We start from the raw sequence: 17820 nt of genomic DNA, 5'->3' as shown, positions 1-17820 counted from the left end.
TATACAAGTATACTATACATTACATATAGTCCTGTATACAAGTATATTATACATTACATGTAGTGCTGTATACAAGTATATTATACATTACATATAGTCCTGTATACAAGTATATTATACATTACATATAGTGCTGTATACAAGTATATTATACATTACATATAGTGCTGTATACAAGTATACTATACATTACATATAGTCCTGTATACAAGTATATTATACATTACATGTAGTGCTGTATACAAGTATATTATACATTACATATAGTCCTGTATACAAGTATATTATACATTACATATAGTCCTGTATACAAGTATATTATACATTACATATAGTGCTGTATACAAGTATATTATACATTACATATAGTCCTGTATACAAGTATATTATACATTACATATAGTGCTGTATACAAGTATACTATACATTACATATAGTGCTGTATACAAGTATATTATACATTACATATAGTGCTGTATACAAGTATATTATACATTACATATAGTGCTGTATACAAGTATACTATACATTACATATAGTGCTGTATACAAGTATATTATACATTACATATAGTGCTGTATACAAGTATATTATACATTACATATAGTCCTGTATACAAGCATATTATACATTACATATAGTGCTGTATACAAGTATATTATACATTACATATAGTGCTGTATACAAGTATATTATACATTACATATAGTCCTGTATACAAGTATATTATACATTACATATAGTGCTGTATACAAGTATATTATACATTACATATAGTCCTGTATACAAGTATATTATACATTACATATAGTGCTGTATACAAGTATACTATACATTACATATAGTCCTGTATACAAGTATATTATACATTACATATAGTGCTGTATACAAGTATATTATACATTACATATAGTCCTGTATACAAGTATATTATACATTACATATAGTGCTGTATACAAGTATACTATACATTACATATAGTCCTGTATACAAGTATATTATACATTACATATAGTGCTGTATACAAGTATATTATACATTACATATAGTGCTGTATACAAGTATATTATACATTACATATAGTGCTGTATACAAGTATATTATACATTACATATAGTGCTGTATACAAGTATATTATACATTACATATAGTGCTGTATACAAGTATACTATACATTACATATAGTGCTGTATACAAGTATATTATACATTACATATAGTGCTGTATACAAGTATATTATACATTACATATAGTGCTGTATACAAGTATATTATACATTACATATAGTGCTGTATACAAGTATATTATACATTACATATAGTGCTGTATACAAGTATATTATACATTACATATAGTGCTGTATACAAGTATATTATACATTACATATAGTGCTGTATACAAGTATATTATACATTACATATAGTGCTGTATACAAGTATACTATACATTACATATAGTGCTGTATACAAGTATATTATACATTACATATAGTGCTGCATACAAGTATATTATACATTACATATAGTGCTGTATACAAGTATATTATACATTACATATAGTGCTGTATACAAGTATATTATACATTACATATAGTGCTGTATACAAGTATATTATACATTACATATAGTGCTGTATACAAGTATATTATACATTACATATAGTCTTGTATACAAGTATACTATACATTACATATAGTGCTGTATACAAGTATATTATACATTACATATAGTGCTGTATACAAGTATATTATACATTACATATAGTGCTGTATACAAGTATATTATACATTACATATAGTCCTGTATACAAGTATATTATACATTACATATAGTCCTGTATACAAGTATATTATACATTACATATAGTGCTGTATACAAGTATATTATACATTACATATAGTGCTGTATACAAGTATATTATACATTACATATAGTGCTGTATACAAGTATATTATACATTACATATAGTGCTGTATACAAGTATATTATACATTACATATAGTGCTGTATACAAGTATATTATACATTACATATAGTGCTGTATACAAGTATATTATACATTACATATAGTCCTGTATACAAGTATATTATACATTACATATAGTGCTGTATACAAGTATATTATACATTACATATAGTGCTGTATACAAGTATATTATACATTACATATAGTGCTGTATACAAGTATACTATACATTACATATAGTCCTGTATACAAGTATATTATACATTACATATAGTGCTGTATACAAGTATATTATACATTACATATAGTGCTGTATACAAGTATACTATACATTACATATAGTCCTGTATACAAGTATATTATACATTACATATAGTGCTGTATACAAGTATATTATACATTACATGTAGTGCTGTATACAAGTATATTATACATTACATATAGTGCTGTATACAAGTATATTATACATTACATATAGTCCTGTATACAAGTATATTATACATTACATGTAGTGCTGTATACAAGTATACTATACATTACATATAGTGCTGTATACAAGTATATTATACATTACATATAGTGCTGTATACAAGTATATTATACATTACATATAGTGCTGTATACAAGTATATTATACATTACATATAGTGCTGTATACAAGTATATTATACATTACATATAGTGCTGTATACAAGTATATTATACATTACATATAGTGCTGTATACAAGTATATTATACATTACATATAGTGCTGTATACAAGTATATTATACATTACATATAGTGCTGTATACAAGTATACTATACATTACATATAGTGCTGTATACAAGTATATTATACATTACATATAGTCCTGTATACAAGTATATTATACATTACATATAGTGCTGTATACAAGTATACTATACATTACATATAGTGCTGTATACAAGTATATTATACATTACATATAGTGCTGTATACAAGTATATTATACATTACATATAGTGCTGTATACAAGTATACTATACATTACATATAGTGCTGTATACAAGTATATTATACATTACATATAGTGCTGTATACAAGTATATTATACATTACATATAGTGCTGTATACAAGTATATTATACATTACATATAGTGCTGTATACAAGTATATTATACATTACATATAGTGCTGTATACAAGTATATTATACATTACATATAGTCCTGTATACAAGTATATTATACATTACATATAGTGCTGTATACAAGTATATTATACATTACATATAGTGCTGTATACAAGTATATTATACATTACATATAGTGCTGTATACAAGTATATTATACATTACATATAGTGCTGTATACAAGTATATTATACATTACATATAGTGCTGTATACAAGTATACTATACATTACATATAGTGCTGTATACAAGTATATTATACATTACATATAGTGCTGTATACAAGTATATTATACATTACATATAGTGCTGTATACAAGTATATTATACATTACATATAGTCCTGTATACAAGTATATTATACATTACATATAGTGCTGTATACAAGTATATTATACATTACATATAGTGCTGTATACAAGTATATTATACATTACATATAGTGCTGTATACAAGTATATTATACATTACATATAGTGCTGTATACAAGTATACTATACATTACATATAGTCCTGTATACAAGTATATTATACATTACATGTAGTGCTGTATACAAGTATACTATACATTACATATAGTCCTGTATACAAGTATATTATACATTACATATAGTGCTGTATACAAGTATATTATACATTACATATAGTCCTGTATACAAGTATATTATACATTACATATAGTGCTGTATACAAGTATATTATACATTACATATAGTGCTGTATACAAGTATATTATACATTACATATAGTGCTGTATACAAGTATATTATACATTACATATAGTCCTGTATACAAGTATATTATACATTACATATAGTCCTGTATACAAGTATATTATACATTACATATAGTGCTGTATACAAGTATATTATACATTACATATAGTGCTGTATACAAGTATATTATACATTACATATAGTGCTGTATACAAGTATATTATACATTACATATAGTCCTGTATATAAGTATATTATACATTACATATAGTCTTGTATACAAGTATATTATACATTACATATAGTGCTGTATACAAGTATATTATACATTACATGTAGTGCTGTATACAAGTATACTATACATTACATATAGTGCTGTATACAAGTATACTATACATTACATATAGTGCTGTATACAAGTATATTATACATTACATATAGTGCTGTATACAAGTATACTATACATTACATATAGTGCTGTATACAAGTATATTATACATTACATGTAGTGCTGTATACAAGTATACTATACATTACATATAGTGCTGTATACAAGTATACTATACATTACATATAGTGCTGTATACAAGTATACTATACATTACATATAGTGCTGTATACAAGTATATTATACATTACATATAGTGCTGTATACAAGTATATTATACATTACATATAGTGCTGTATACAAGTATATTATACATTACATATAGTGCTGTATACAAGTATATTATACATTACATATAGTGCTGTATACAAGTATACTATACATTACATATAGTCCTGTATACAAGTATATTATACATTACATATAGTGCTGTATACAAGTATATTATACATTACATATAGTGCTGTATACAAGTATATTATACATTACATATAGTCCTGTATACAAGTATATTATACATTACATATAGTGCTGTATACAAGTATATTATACATTACATATAGTGCTGTATACAAGTATACTATACATTACATATAGTGCTGTATACAAGTATATTATACATTACATATAGTGCTGTATACAAGTATATTATACATTACATATAGTGCTGTATACAAGTATACTATACATTACATATAGTGCTGTATACAAGTATATTATACATTACATATAGTCCTGTATACAAGTATATTATACATTACATATAGTGCTGTATACAAGTATATTATACATTACATATAGTGCTGTATACAAGTATATTATACATTACATATAGTGCTGTATACAAGTATATTATACATTACATATAGTGCTGTATACAAGTATATTATACATTACATATAGTGCTGTATACAAGTATATTATACATTACATATAGTGCTGTATACAAGTATATTATACATTACATATAGTGCTGTATACAAGTATATTATACATTACATATAGTGCTGTATACAAGTATATTATACATTACATATAGTGCTGTATACAAGTATATTATACATTACATAGTCCTGTAGCTGTTGCCAAAAACACCTCTCCTGGAGTCTAAGCTAGGTTAGTGGTCCATGTCCATTCAGCTAAGCTAAGCTAGGCTAGCTTGCGGCCGGATAACGTTCTACTGAACGCACAGAGAGGAAGGTCCGGTATCAGTGCGTCCGTTTGATCCTATATTATCTTTCTTCACGAGTCTCTCACCCCTCTCTCGTCCTCCAGCTCTCCTCTCTGTCCAGCTTCACGGAGCTCAGCGCGGAGCTGCGTCTGCTGTCTCCAGAGAGCCGTGCGGCGCTGCCCAGGCAGAGCTTCCAGGCCTTCTCCAGGATCATGTGTGGCCACCCGGAGGTGGGCGGCGAGCGCATCCCCTCGCTCAACTGGTACGAGGACAACGACATCAAGTCCTTCCTGGGCAAGAACGGCACGGAGGACAGCGACCTGGACAGCGACAACACCACCAGTGAGGAAGGCCTCCCTCTCGGAACGCTTCTTCTCCGGAGTCGGACGACAAGATGGACACCAGTTTCCTCTCTGTGTGTTCAGTGGAAAGCTAACCGGCTGCGGGCTAGGCTAGCTTAGCACAAATGAATGGAAGCGGATACGGACCAGCTAGCTTAGCTGTTGGCCAAAACGCCTCTCTCTGAGTTTTAAGCTAGGCTAGTGGTCCGTATCCACTTCCATTAATTTGTGCTAAGCTAGGCTAGCTTTCGACTGAACGCACAGAGAGAAAATTGATATCCGTCTCCTTGTCTGACTCTATAGAAGACAGAGGTGTTTTTGCGTAGTATTTGTGGAAATAATTTATCTGCATATTCATGAAATTCCTATAAAACTGGTTCTAAGCCAAAAGAGAATATTATTCCAATCTTTATTTTCAATCTATATTTCACAATTATAAATATAATATAAGAGACATATAATATTATTCTCTTTTGGCTTAGAACCAGTTTTATAGGAATTTTGTGAATATGCAGTTCAATTCCACTTGTAATTGTGAAATATAGACACAGGAAAGAGTTAGCTAATGACGTTTTTCTTGCACGCAATGTTGCTTTCACCCATGGTGTGGAGATACAGTGTGAGAGGACTTGGTATACTGTGTGGAACACAAGTCCTTCATTTGTTCATAATAATGAGAAGACCATCCCTTACTTCTACTAACCATTCTCTGTGGACTGTTTACATTGTTAAAGGAACACACCAACGTTATGGGACATGTGCTTACCGTCTTCTCCAGAGTCGGATGAGAAGATGGATACCAAGTTCCTCTCTCTGTGCGTTCAGTAGAAAGATATCCGGCTGCGAGCTAGCCTAGCTAGACTAGTGATCCGTATCCACTTCCATTAATTTGTGCTAAGCTAGGCAATATCTTTCTACTGAACGCACAGAGAGGAAATTGGTATCTATCTTATTTTTTTTTTAAACTTAAATTTTTATTGAACACTTATAGACATACAACACAACATATACAATAACATCAATAACACAACAGTACAATGATGTAGGCCCCTTGAACTCGGCTGCGCTCATCTTCCCAGACCCCCGCCAGAGGAACCCCCCCCCCCTCCCCCCTAGAAACCGGGCTCCCCCGCATCCCAGGTCCGTCCCACGCGGGGCCCAGCACTCAGCGACACGGGCATCTTGAATCTGATTGGGCCCGACCCAGTAGAGGGGCGAGGGGCAATACTCCCCCCCCACCGAGCCAAGCCCGCTACCTCCCATGCCACCAAGCCCCCCACCCCACGCACAACCAACCCACAACCCACGGGATCCCACTCTCCCGGGTCAAACCGCCTAAACGCTGACCCCCACCCCCCTGAGTTGAGCCCATTGGCGCCCCCCATATCTTAGGCCGCTGCGCCCGTAGCCGGGCCCCCATCGACACGGGTCCCTTGAATCAATTGGGCCAGGCCCAGTAGAGGAAAGGATAGGGGACTCCCCCCCACCGAGCCAAGCCCGCTATTCCCCATGCCCCCGAGAGCCCCACCCCACGCCCATCGGCCCCCCAACACACAGGGCCCCGCCGGGCAAAGCCCAGCCTCTCTGATCCCCCTGTGAGAGACCCCTCCCTCCTCTCCGAGAGATAGAACACCCACATATCCTGGTCCACCATGCACAGAGCCGAGCCCCCACCCACCCCCGCCCGACCGCCAGGCCCCTGGCCCACTAGAGCCCCAAGCCCAGGTCCGCAGAAGGTCTAAGCACCACGCCTCAATGGCCCCCCGACCCCCCGCGACGCCAAGCCCGGTGCCCCCCCGGCCCCGACACCTGACCGCCCAGGCACGATGGCCGAGGACCCCAGGAAACCCACTGTACCTCCCATGTCACCGACATCACCGCACACAAATAAAACTAACAATACAATAAGCGCACTCTTTCCCCGGTTGGTGGTTTGGAGGGGGATCAGCCCTCCTACTGGAGAAGCCCCCCCCCAGAGACGAAGATACCCCCCGCAGGAGGCTCTCCAAGCCTCTCTTCATGTCCAACATTTTGAATTTTTGTCCTTCATATTTGTCCATGTGCACATTTAAAACATATATACTTTACATAAATCGCTCCCAAGGTGTACGGGGGATCCATAAGTCTCCCCCTCTCCCCTGCTGGTAGGTGCAGAGTATTGGCTCTCTTGTTGAGAGGGCTCTGCCTAGTGGCGAGGGGTGCCTGATGTCTTGGCCCCCCTTCATCTCACTATAATTGTCCAACATTAGTGTTGTCTATTGTGCTAGAACTCCTGGTCAAAGTTCTCTGTCTGCTTTTCCTGCTGTTCCGAGACCCCCACCTTCTAGTCCTCCCGTGATTCGAGTCCCATGTTCCATTGACTCTCCTTCATCCCAGTCCAATGTGTGTAAACCTCTGTGTGATTATAGTTCTCCATTCTCTGTGTGTAGCATGTTACTCCTCCAATTATTCTATGTGTTGTATATTTACCCTCCTAATTATTTCCATCTGCAGTGATTATAGTGCGCTTTCGTGTATGTGTTCCATTGGGCATTATTGTCTATAGTTGGGGTGGTTAATCCGTTCTTTATGTACTCCTCTCGTTCGCCTCCCCGTGTCTCACCTCGTCTCTTCCTTCACGTCTCCTTATCATTTCCTTCACCTCAAATCTCAAAAAGTTAATAGTAACCGCTCTCGGGGGGCCTGCCAGCGGGCTGCTTCGGCGCAGGCGCCCCGTGGGCTCTCTGAATCTCCATCACCACATACAGGGCCATAGACTCCCTTTCCACTCCGTCCTCCAATCCCCATAACCGAGTATTATTTCTCCGCGGTCTCCCTTCCATGTCCGACAGCTTTTCCTTCATTTTTTCTTGTTGTAGAATTGCAATTGTCAGTACTTCGTGTATCTTCGTTTCCCATTCCTCCGCCTCTGCCGTTCTCCCTTCCAACGCCGCCACGCTCTCACCCTGTTCCACCATCTTTTCATTGACCGCTTCGAGTCCCGCATCCATTTCTCCCCCGATATCCTCCTGCTCCGTCTTCAATTCCTCCCCCAGCCTCCCGACATCGGTCCTTATCGTGTCCGTAATTGTCTGCATATCCGCCAATATTGCGTCCGTCATTGTTTTCATATATGCCAATATCTCGGCCTGCATGCAGACCGCCCATCCTGGCACTTCCCTGTCGAGCGCGGCCGGCCCACCTCCTCCTTCCACCTGGTCCCTCTCTCCCTCGCGACAGTATCTTCAAATTCTCCCTTCTCAGAGATCCCTCATTTTCTCTCTTCTTCTCATTCCTTGTTTCCTCCTTGTTCCTTGATTGCATCTCCATTTTTTATTTCTTTTCGGGTCTTTATTCATCCGTTTTTTTACTTATTTGACCAGGAGCTCCAGCACACGCGTGCTACCCGTTTCCTCTCGTACCGGAAGTCCGGTATCTATCTTCTTATCTGACTCTGGAGAAGACGGTGAGTGCCAAAATAGGTTAAAACCCTCTGGAGTCTGGGCAATCTGGTAACACTCTAACCTAATCTTAGATCAGGGCTTCGAAAGAATGAAAGACAATTCTCAGCCATTTGATGAAAGACCACATTCCCAGAAGGCAATAATCAACATTGTTGTTGTTCCCTTTGTTAGTCCATTCTCAAGTCAAAGCCAAGTACAGGCACTCCCCCCTCTTAGTGTTCAGCACAGCTTGTAATGCTATACATACATAGAGGCCTAGTGTCTCACTATAGTAATTGTTACAAAGGGTCAGATTAAACCGAATATATATATTTATTGCCTGAGATCCCATGTATAATATTTGTATATCGTTTGATATCCCTTGTATATTCTTTGTACATATACACGGAATATCCCTTTACCTGGTACAGGACAGACCATAATATTCGATCCCCTAGGCGCCACGGCCATACCCCCAATGTCTAGTTCAAAGTCACCGCTAAGATATGCCTGGACATGCCCGGTTCTGCGCAAGAATACGAGACAGAAATAAGGCTGGTACTAGATTGTTCACCTTACGTATAAATACGTCGCAGGTGGATACAGCAGTATGTTACCCAATAAGTTGAAGCCTCACACCACGATACAACGTGCTGTGAAGTGGGCCCGTTTTGCCCCGAAATAGAGCCTTGAGACCGCGTGCGAATTGATAGCTGAAGTGTCAGAGTTTAACGCTGGATCGTCGAGTTCGACCTATTCTATTATTAAGTAATAGTCTATTATGTATAGTGTATCGTGCGGCTACCGTTCTACAGTGACCAGCATTACCAACGTTTCATCGTACCGAGCTAGTGTGCTTATCCAGGCTGGGCGGCTTAACCTGGTGCCGTCATCCGAGGAGCCCTAGACGAGAACCGTGTGGATATGTACACTGGATAACCTACCCGACGACTACAGAGCCCTTTTCGGCTGGATTATATTTGCTTTGGTCCTGTAGCTGTTGGAGCGGAGAATTGTCTACACCCACTGTTGTGTGGGATTTACCCTGTGAGGAGCACCGTCGAGCCCGCCTCTAGTACTCTGAGGCTGGCTAGCTTTCTTCCATGCGGCACTGCATACCGGAGAATAGCTGTTGTTCGTCTACGGATCAAGGGATTATTGCACTGTCTCCTGTACCTGGAGTCTCCTTATTCCTCGTTGACCCAGACTTTCTGCTACCGACAAATCCTCTCCCCTGCTGGCTTACAACCGGAGGGACCCCTTTAGTATCTCCAGCTGATCTACTAGTGTACCATATATAATTCTTATGATACAGGTGGTATTAATTATCTCCTGCGTAATATGCTCATGGACTTACGCTCTTGACCTATTCATGCACATTCTTCGCCTTACAAGCGCAACTCTCAATCTTGATAAGTAATGTAAGATAATCTTCGTGCTGCTAATAAATATTCTTCTAAACAGTATTTCTTGTGAAGCCGTGTTATTGTGGGTGTGTTCATCTCATATACCTGTGTACTGTATGGCCAGTAGTAATGTACATAACGCAGTAGTGGTTTAATGATACCATACTTATTAATACAGTCAGGGAATTGTACCCCTCAGTTACAATTGGTCCTTCGAGCCGGAGGGTAATTAGCGTAATATTAATATAATATTAATATTAACATGGCCAATGATGAACACTCCACAAACGGTTCTCCTAAGCTAGATCGCCCGGAGCGCAGACTGCAGCCACCTCGTTACCTAGAGGACTACGCTGCCAGTCTATTACCTAGCTTTATACAGACGTTAAACGCGGAAAAAGCGGATAGTAAAAGTATGTCAAACCCTACCGACCAGGCGACCCCGCCAGTAGAGACCCTAGTGGGTTCTAACGTAACTGACCAAGCTCACGGGGGGGACCAGGAGGGACATGACATGACTTTACCCCCCGACAACGCCAACGGGACAGTCCCCTGAGAGCTCCAGGATAAAGAAAGCGCTCCAGGGACGGAACCCGACCCACTACCAGAAGAGACGCACACCCAGGAGATGGACCTCCTCGGAGCGCGACAGGAGAACGGATCTCCAACGAGCACTGCCAGAAGCCGATCACCTCCGCCGGTGTCTTCCCCCAGCGAAGCGGACAAGATGCTGGCGCAGGCATTCATCGCCACCCTGGCAGCCTCCACCGAACGCGATCGACTTCAAGCGCAACAGACGAGCGAGCGCGAACAAGCTGCAGACCAACGAGAGCGCCTTCACGCGCAACTCCAAGCGCAAGCCCTCAGTGAACGCGAACATTCTGCAACCGAGCGAGAGCGCTTCCAGGCGCAACAAAGGAGTGAAGACGACCGCATAAGACTGGAGACCAGACGCCTTCAGACGGAAGAGAACATTGAAAGAAGCCGCGCCGATGCACAGTGCGCCGCCGCCAATGCACAGCGCGACGCCGCCAATGCACAGCTCCACGCCGCCCATGCCAGCGCCAATGCACAGCGCGACGCCGCCAATGCCCAGCGCGAAGCAGTGCGCGACGCCGCCCATGCCCAGCGCGAGGCAGAGCGCGACCGGCTGCAGGCGCAGATGATGGACAAATTGATTGCCATGGCGACACCCCCTCTCTCCGCACGGAGCTCCCGGAGATCATCACGACAAGGGTCTAGGACACATTCCCCTACCCGACCAAGCGACCCGGGACCCCGCCAACAGGAGGATCCTGTCCACGTCTCCGAACCCCCTCCCCGGCCGGTCCATACGAGACCCAGCAACCGGGAAGAACCGGACCACGCCGAGAGACTGAACAGAAGACTCCAGGACCTAGCAGAGGAAGAGGAAGAGGAAGAGGAGGAATGTCAAGCCGACCAGCAGCAACGTACTCAGGACCAGGAGGCCCAGTACAGCCCAGACGTCAGCCCCGAGTCACTGCGCTACAAACCCCCGACTCAACTCACGGGTGAGTTTGACGCACCGCCAGCCCCGAGGAACAGCACCTGGGTACCCGGGCTTCGGTACCCACCAAGTACCAGCCCACGACGACACGTACGGGGAGACTCGCCCAGGAGGCCTCTCCCCCAACGCTCACCGATGTGTCAGCCATCCATGGCATCGTACCTTGGCACACCGACGTTCCCGGATTTTACACGCGAGGACAGAGCACAGTACACGGAGCTACGGATGTGCTTAGAGACTATGCTGTCCGACGTCCCAGACGAGACGTACAAATATGCTATCCTCCTCAAGCACCTGAAGGTGCCCAGAGCGCATAATATAGCGCTGGCATATTCCAACTCAAGTACCCCATACACCGCGGCTCTAGTAGCCCTCGACCAACGTTACGGACGCATATGGGACTACGTGATACAAGAGATAAGAGACATCGACCGTCTCCCCCCAGCCAGAGACAACAGAGCATTGGATGACCTCTCTATCAAGGTACAGTCCCTGGTAGGGATGCTGGGGTCCCAAAAGGAAAAACGGATATACGAACTGTACGCTAACTCTAATGTAGAAAGGATATTAGAGAAGCTCCCTCCCGCCCGACAAGAGCGTTTTCGGCGGCAGAGAGACCACCGCGACCCCAACGGTCCAGAGGCATCCCTCCTAGACTTATCTGACTTCCTCGCGAGAGAAGTCAGCAGCCTACGACTGGACACGTTCGTGTGGAGTGGACCAAGCCCAAGACCAGGACCTCGGGGATCAAATGATAACCGCCGGTCGGTGACCGTTATGCACCAAGCCGAATCAGTACCGCAGCACAAGAACCACAACACCCCCTCGACGAAAGAGGAGTGGAAGATTGAATGCCAGTACTGTGAAGGGGAACATCGGCTGTATCAATGCGACACTTTCGGGAAGCTGACCACGGACGAGGTGAGTCAGTGGATCAAAGACCACCGCCGCTGCTTCCGCTGCGCGCGCAGCCATATGGCAGCTGAGTGCCGCTTGAAGAAGAAGTGCAGCAGGTGCGGCGGTGCCCACTTGGAGGTCCTGCATGACATCAACAGGCGTCCGCCAGGACAACAAAGTGGGCCCGTCGCGGTAATGTACCAGGCCGAGGCGGTGGCACCAGTACCGAAGATCCACCAGACCGCCCCCTGGTGTTCCGACTGCTACAGCAGACACTGGGAGTCACGGTGCTACTCGGACGACCGCGAGTCGGCACCACTCCAGAAGATCCAAGGTAACCGACCAACAGGAGTGCTCCACATTGACCAGCATAGCGGGACCCCCCGAGTGCTCATCAAAGTGGTCAGAGTGCTCCTGAGCTACGAGGACAAGGTCCTGGACACTTACGCCGTCCTGGACGATGGGTCTGAAAAGACTCTCCTCCTCGCTTCCGCCGCAGCCCAGTTGGGCCTGCGGGGTGCCAAAGGTACCATGACAATACGCACCATCAGAAGGGACCAGAAGACCATAAAGGGTGAAAAGGTCTCCTTCAAGATAGCAGCGGTGGACCAGCCCGAGAAGCATTATAGTATTACCAACGTCTTCACCAGCCACGACATAGGCCTATCACAGTACACCTACCCCATCCCACAGCTGATGGCGAAGTATGTGCACCTACGTCAACTACCTATACCGCTTATCGACGGCGCCACACCGACCCTGCTCATGGGCTCCGACCACGCGGACCTCATTCTCCCAATTGAGGCGGCCCACATCGGACCCAAAGGATGCCCAGTCGCGGTTCAGACCCGACTGGGGTGGACGCTCCAGGGCCCCCTCTACGGACTTGACAGTCAACCCACGTCTACACGCTGCCTACACACAAAGGCGAGCGACACCGGCCACTCCCTCGTACAGCCCGTTGAGAGGCTATTGACATTAAGCGAGAGGCCTGTGAGAGAACCGTGGGCACAAGAGGGAGTTCGGAACTCCACCCCCCTCAGCTGCGCTCCAGACGTAGCTGACCTCGAACCCAGCACCCCAAGCGACTCCTTGATGGGGCGGCCGGAACCGGCCCCTCCTCAGACGGGGTACAGAGCAAACAAGAGAAACAGACGGAGGAGGTGGAGGCGCAGCCAAGCACAGATCAAAGCAGTCTCAGGCCCGCTTCCTCCTAACCCCCCTACCATCCCTTCCAGCCCGTCAGAAGCGGGTCAAGGACGGGGACAACTTAAAAGTGGACACAGTCGTCGTGATCATAGACCAGTCACTACCCCGAGCTGCGTGGCCGGCCGGCCGCGTAAGCAAAGTGATCACTGGTGCCGACGGAAAGGTCAGAGCGGCAGAAGTGCTCGTCCAGGGGCGGACATACACCCGACCCGTGGCGAGGCTGATAGAGTTGCCAAGGCTCCCCGACTCTCCTAATGACGACCATGACCCACTGACTTTGTGAATTGCCCTACTCCTCACAACGGACATTGAGTAGTGGACAAGACGGTTAATCTGTCTCTGCTTATCTAATTAGGTGCGGACTAATTAGGAGGCGGCTGTTACAAAGGGTCAGATTAAACCGAATATATATATTTATTGCCTGAGATCCCATGTATAATATTTGTATATCGTTTGATATCCCTTGTATATTCTTTGTACATATACACGGAATATCCCTTTACCTGGTACAGGACAGACCATAATATTCGTTCTCCTATTCAAATCAAATTTAAATCAAATTTATTTATAGGGCCCGACAACACACGTTAATGTCCCCATGGGCCGTACAGGTCTTCTTTAAACAGGTCAAGAAGACAACATAACAATAAGTCAAGAACAGAACAAGAACACCATAGGGTCCAAACATTTTTTAGATGAATGCAAATAAATGAAAGAATGCAAGCACTCCCAGACATACCCCACGCGAAGGTAAGGAAAAACTCACTAAAACCTAACAATAGGGAAAAAAGCTCCACAGGCAGTGTGGAGGAGAGAAACCTTAGATTGGAAGCGATCCCCTAGGCGCCACGGCCATACCCCCAATGTCTAGTTCAAAGTCACCGCTAAGATATGCCTGGACATGCCCGGTTCTGCGCAAGAATACGAGACAGAAATAAGGCTGGTACTAGATTGTTCACCTTACGTATAAATACGTCGCAGGTGGATACAGCAGTATGTTACCCAATAAGTTGAAGCCTCACACCACGATACAACGTGCTGTGAAGTGGGCCCGTTTTGCCCCGAAATAGAGCCTTGAGACCGCGTGCGAATTGATAGCTGAAGTGTCAGAGTTTAACGCTGGATCGTCGAGTTCGACCTATTCTATTATTAAGTAATAGTCTATTATGTATAGTGTATCGTGCGGCTACCGTTCTACAGTGACCAGCATTACCAACGTTTCATCGTACCAAGCTAGTGTGCTTATCCAGGCTGGGCGGCTTAACCTGGTGCCGTCATCCGAGGAGCCCTAGACGAGAACCGTGTGGATATGTACACTGGATAACCTACCCGACGACTACAGAGCCCTTTTCGGCTGGATTATATTTGCTTTGGTCCTGTAGCTGTTGGAGCGGAGAATCGTCTACACCCACTGTTGTGTGGGATTTACCCTGTGAGGAGCACCGTCGAGCCCGCCTCTAGTACTCTGAGGCTGGCTAGCTTTCTTCCATGCGGCACTGCATACCGGAGAATAGCTGTTGTTCGTCTACGGATCAAGGGATTGTACCTGGAGTCTCCTTATTCCTCGTTGACCCAGACTTTCTGCTACCGACAAATCCTCTCCCCTGCTGGCTTACAACCGGAGGGACCCCTTTAGTATCTCCAGCTGATCTACTAGTGTACCATATATAATTCTTATGATACAGGTGGTATTAATTATCTCCTGCGTAATATGCTCATGGACTTACGCTCTTGACCTATTCATGCACATTCTTCGCCTTACAAGCGCAACTCTCAATCTTGATAAGTAATGTAAAATTATCTTCGTGCTGCTAATAAATATTCTTCTAAACAGTATTTCTTGTGAAGCCGTGTTATTGTGGGTGTGTTCATCTCATATACCTGTGTACTGTATGGCCAGTAGTAATGTACATAACGCAGTAGTGGTTTAATGATACCATACTTATTAATACAGTCAGGGAATTGTACCCCTCAGTTACAGTAATGATATGAAAAGATAGAGGCCTTGTGTCTCACTATAGTAATGATATGAAAAGATAGAAGCCTAGTGTCTCTTACTATAGTAATGATATGAAAAGATAGAAGCCTAGTGTCTCTTACTATAGTAATGATATGAAAAGATAGAAGCCTAGTGTCTTATTATAGTAATGATATGAAAAGATAGAAGCCTAGTGTCTCTTACTATAGTAATGATATGAAAAGATAGAAGCCTAGTGTCTCTTACTATAGTAATGATATGAAAAGATAGAAGCCTAGTGTCTCTTACTATAGTAATGATATGAAAAGATAGAAGCCTAGTGTCTAACTATAGTAATGATATGAAAAGATAGAAGCCTAGTGTCTAACTATAGTAATGATATGAAAAGATAGAGGACTAGTGTCTAACTATAGTAATGATATGAAAAGATAGAAGCCTAGTGTCTCACTATAGTAATGATATGAAAAGATAGAAGCCTAGTGTCTAACTATAGTAATGATATGAAAAGATAGAGGCATTTTCTTTTCTATCACAAAGCTGTTTAATCAAATCACCAGCTATGTAGAGAGAATTAAGCCCATTTACAAGTCGTATTATGTTTTGCAAATAAGGAAACGGATATAGAACATTTCAAAGCACTCAAAAATGCCATTTCTCCATTTTGACCGGTTTCTGGCCGAGCTCCGAACCCAGAGGGTTAAGGTCGCCATTCAATGTCCTCAGTATGAGAAGAATGTTGTTGTCTAACACTGATGTCTCTCTTTCTTCCTCTCAGCCCCGTTCTGTAAGAGCCTGATCCAGGGTCTGGAGTCCAACCCTCTGTCTCGGCTCGTGTGGCGCGGCCTCAAGCCGCTGTTCATCGGGAAGCTGCTCTACACACCAGACACACCTGTGACACAACGAGTCATGAGAGAGGTACCGTCTGCCTGCAGCTGCATTGACCTACTCCCCATGACCCCTCCATGACCCCTAAAACCCTAACCCTAACCCTCTTACCTTCTCCTCTACATCGTACGCTGAAGACCCTGAAGACTCTGGCAGGAGCACTCATTCAAGGGTACTACGACTATGCGTGCACCTCATGGTACCAAAGCACCTCAAAGGCGCTAAAAACTAAATTACAAACATCTCAAAACAAACTGGTCAGACTACTGCTTGACCTTACTCCTAAAACCCACCTCACCCCTGCCCACTTTGACAACCTAGGATGGCTTAGAGTAGACGACAGAGTACAGCAACTTGCAATGGGCCTGGTCTACAAGATACACTATACGACTAAGGTACCCATGTACATGTCAAAATACTTCCCAAATGTCAGAGAATACCACGACCACAACACCAGAGGGAGTTCCACAAATCATGTTAAACCCAGATTCGGCTCAAACAAGGGACTAAACACGATTAGCAATTATGCCACATCAATGTGGAACGCCCTACCCAAAGCTGTAAAGGAATGTGAATCACTACCCACTTTCAAAACCGCTCTCAAAGAACACCTACGGGAGACTGTAATTCGAAACTGGCCAATGTAAATGTCCTAACCCAGTTGTACAGTAAATGACCAAGTATGGCTTTGTCAGTATTCCAATGTACAGTGTACAGTGTCCCCCACCCACCCCCTACTCAACCCCCCGCCCCCCAC

General features: G+C 42.7%; 1 protein-coding gene across 1 annotated transcript in view; it reads left to right on the top strand.

The window, feature by feature from the left end:
• The window catches only part of abca7 (ATP-binding cassette, sub-family A (ABC1), member 7), a gene marked incomplete at its 3' end in the record, with an annotated part of 264520 nt that overhangs the window by 58030 nt on the left and 188670 nt on the right, over positions 1–17820 (top strand). The window contains 3 exon segments of the mRNA XM_084318477.1: positions 5419–5443; positions 5446–5739; positions 16954–17093. Coding sequence (XP_084174603.1) covers positions 5419–5443; positions 5446–5739; positions 16954–17093 — 459 coding nt within the window.

The sequence above is a fragment of the Notolepis coatsorum genome (assembly GCF_963971535.1).
Source record: "Notolepis coatsorum genome assembly, chromosome: 7".
NCBI lineage: Eukaryota > Metazoa > Chordata > Actinopteri > Aulopiformes > Paralepididae > Notolepis > Notolepis coatsorum.
Note: the sequence above shows the minus strand (reverse complement) of the source record. Positions and strands in the feature narration are given on the sequence as shown.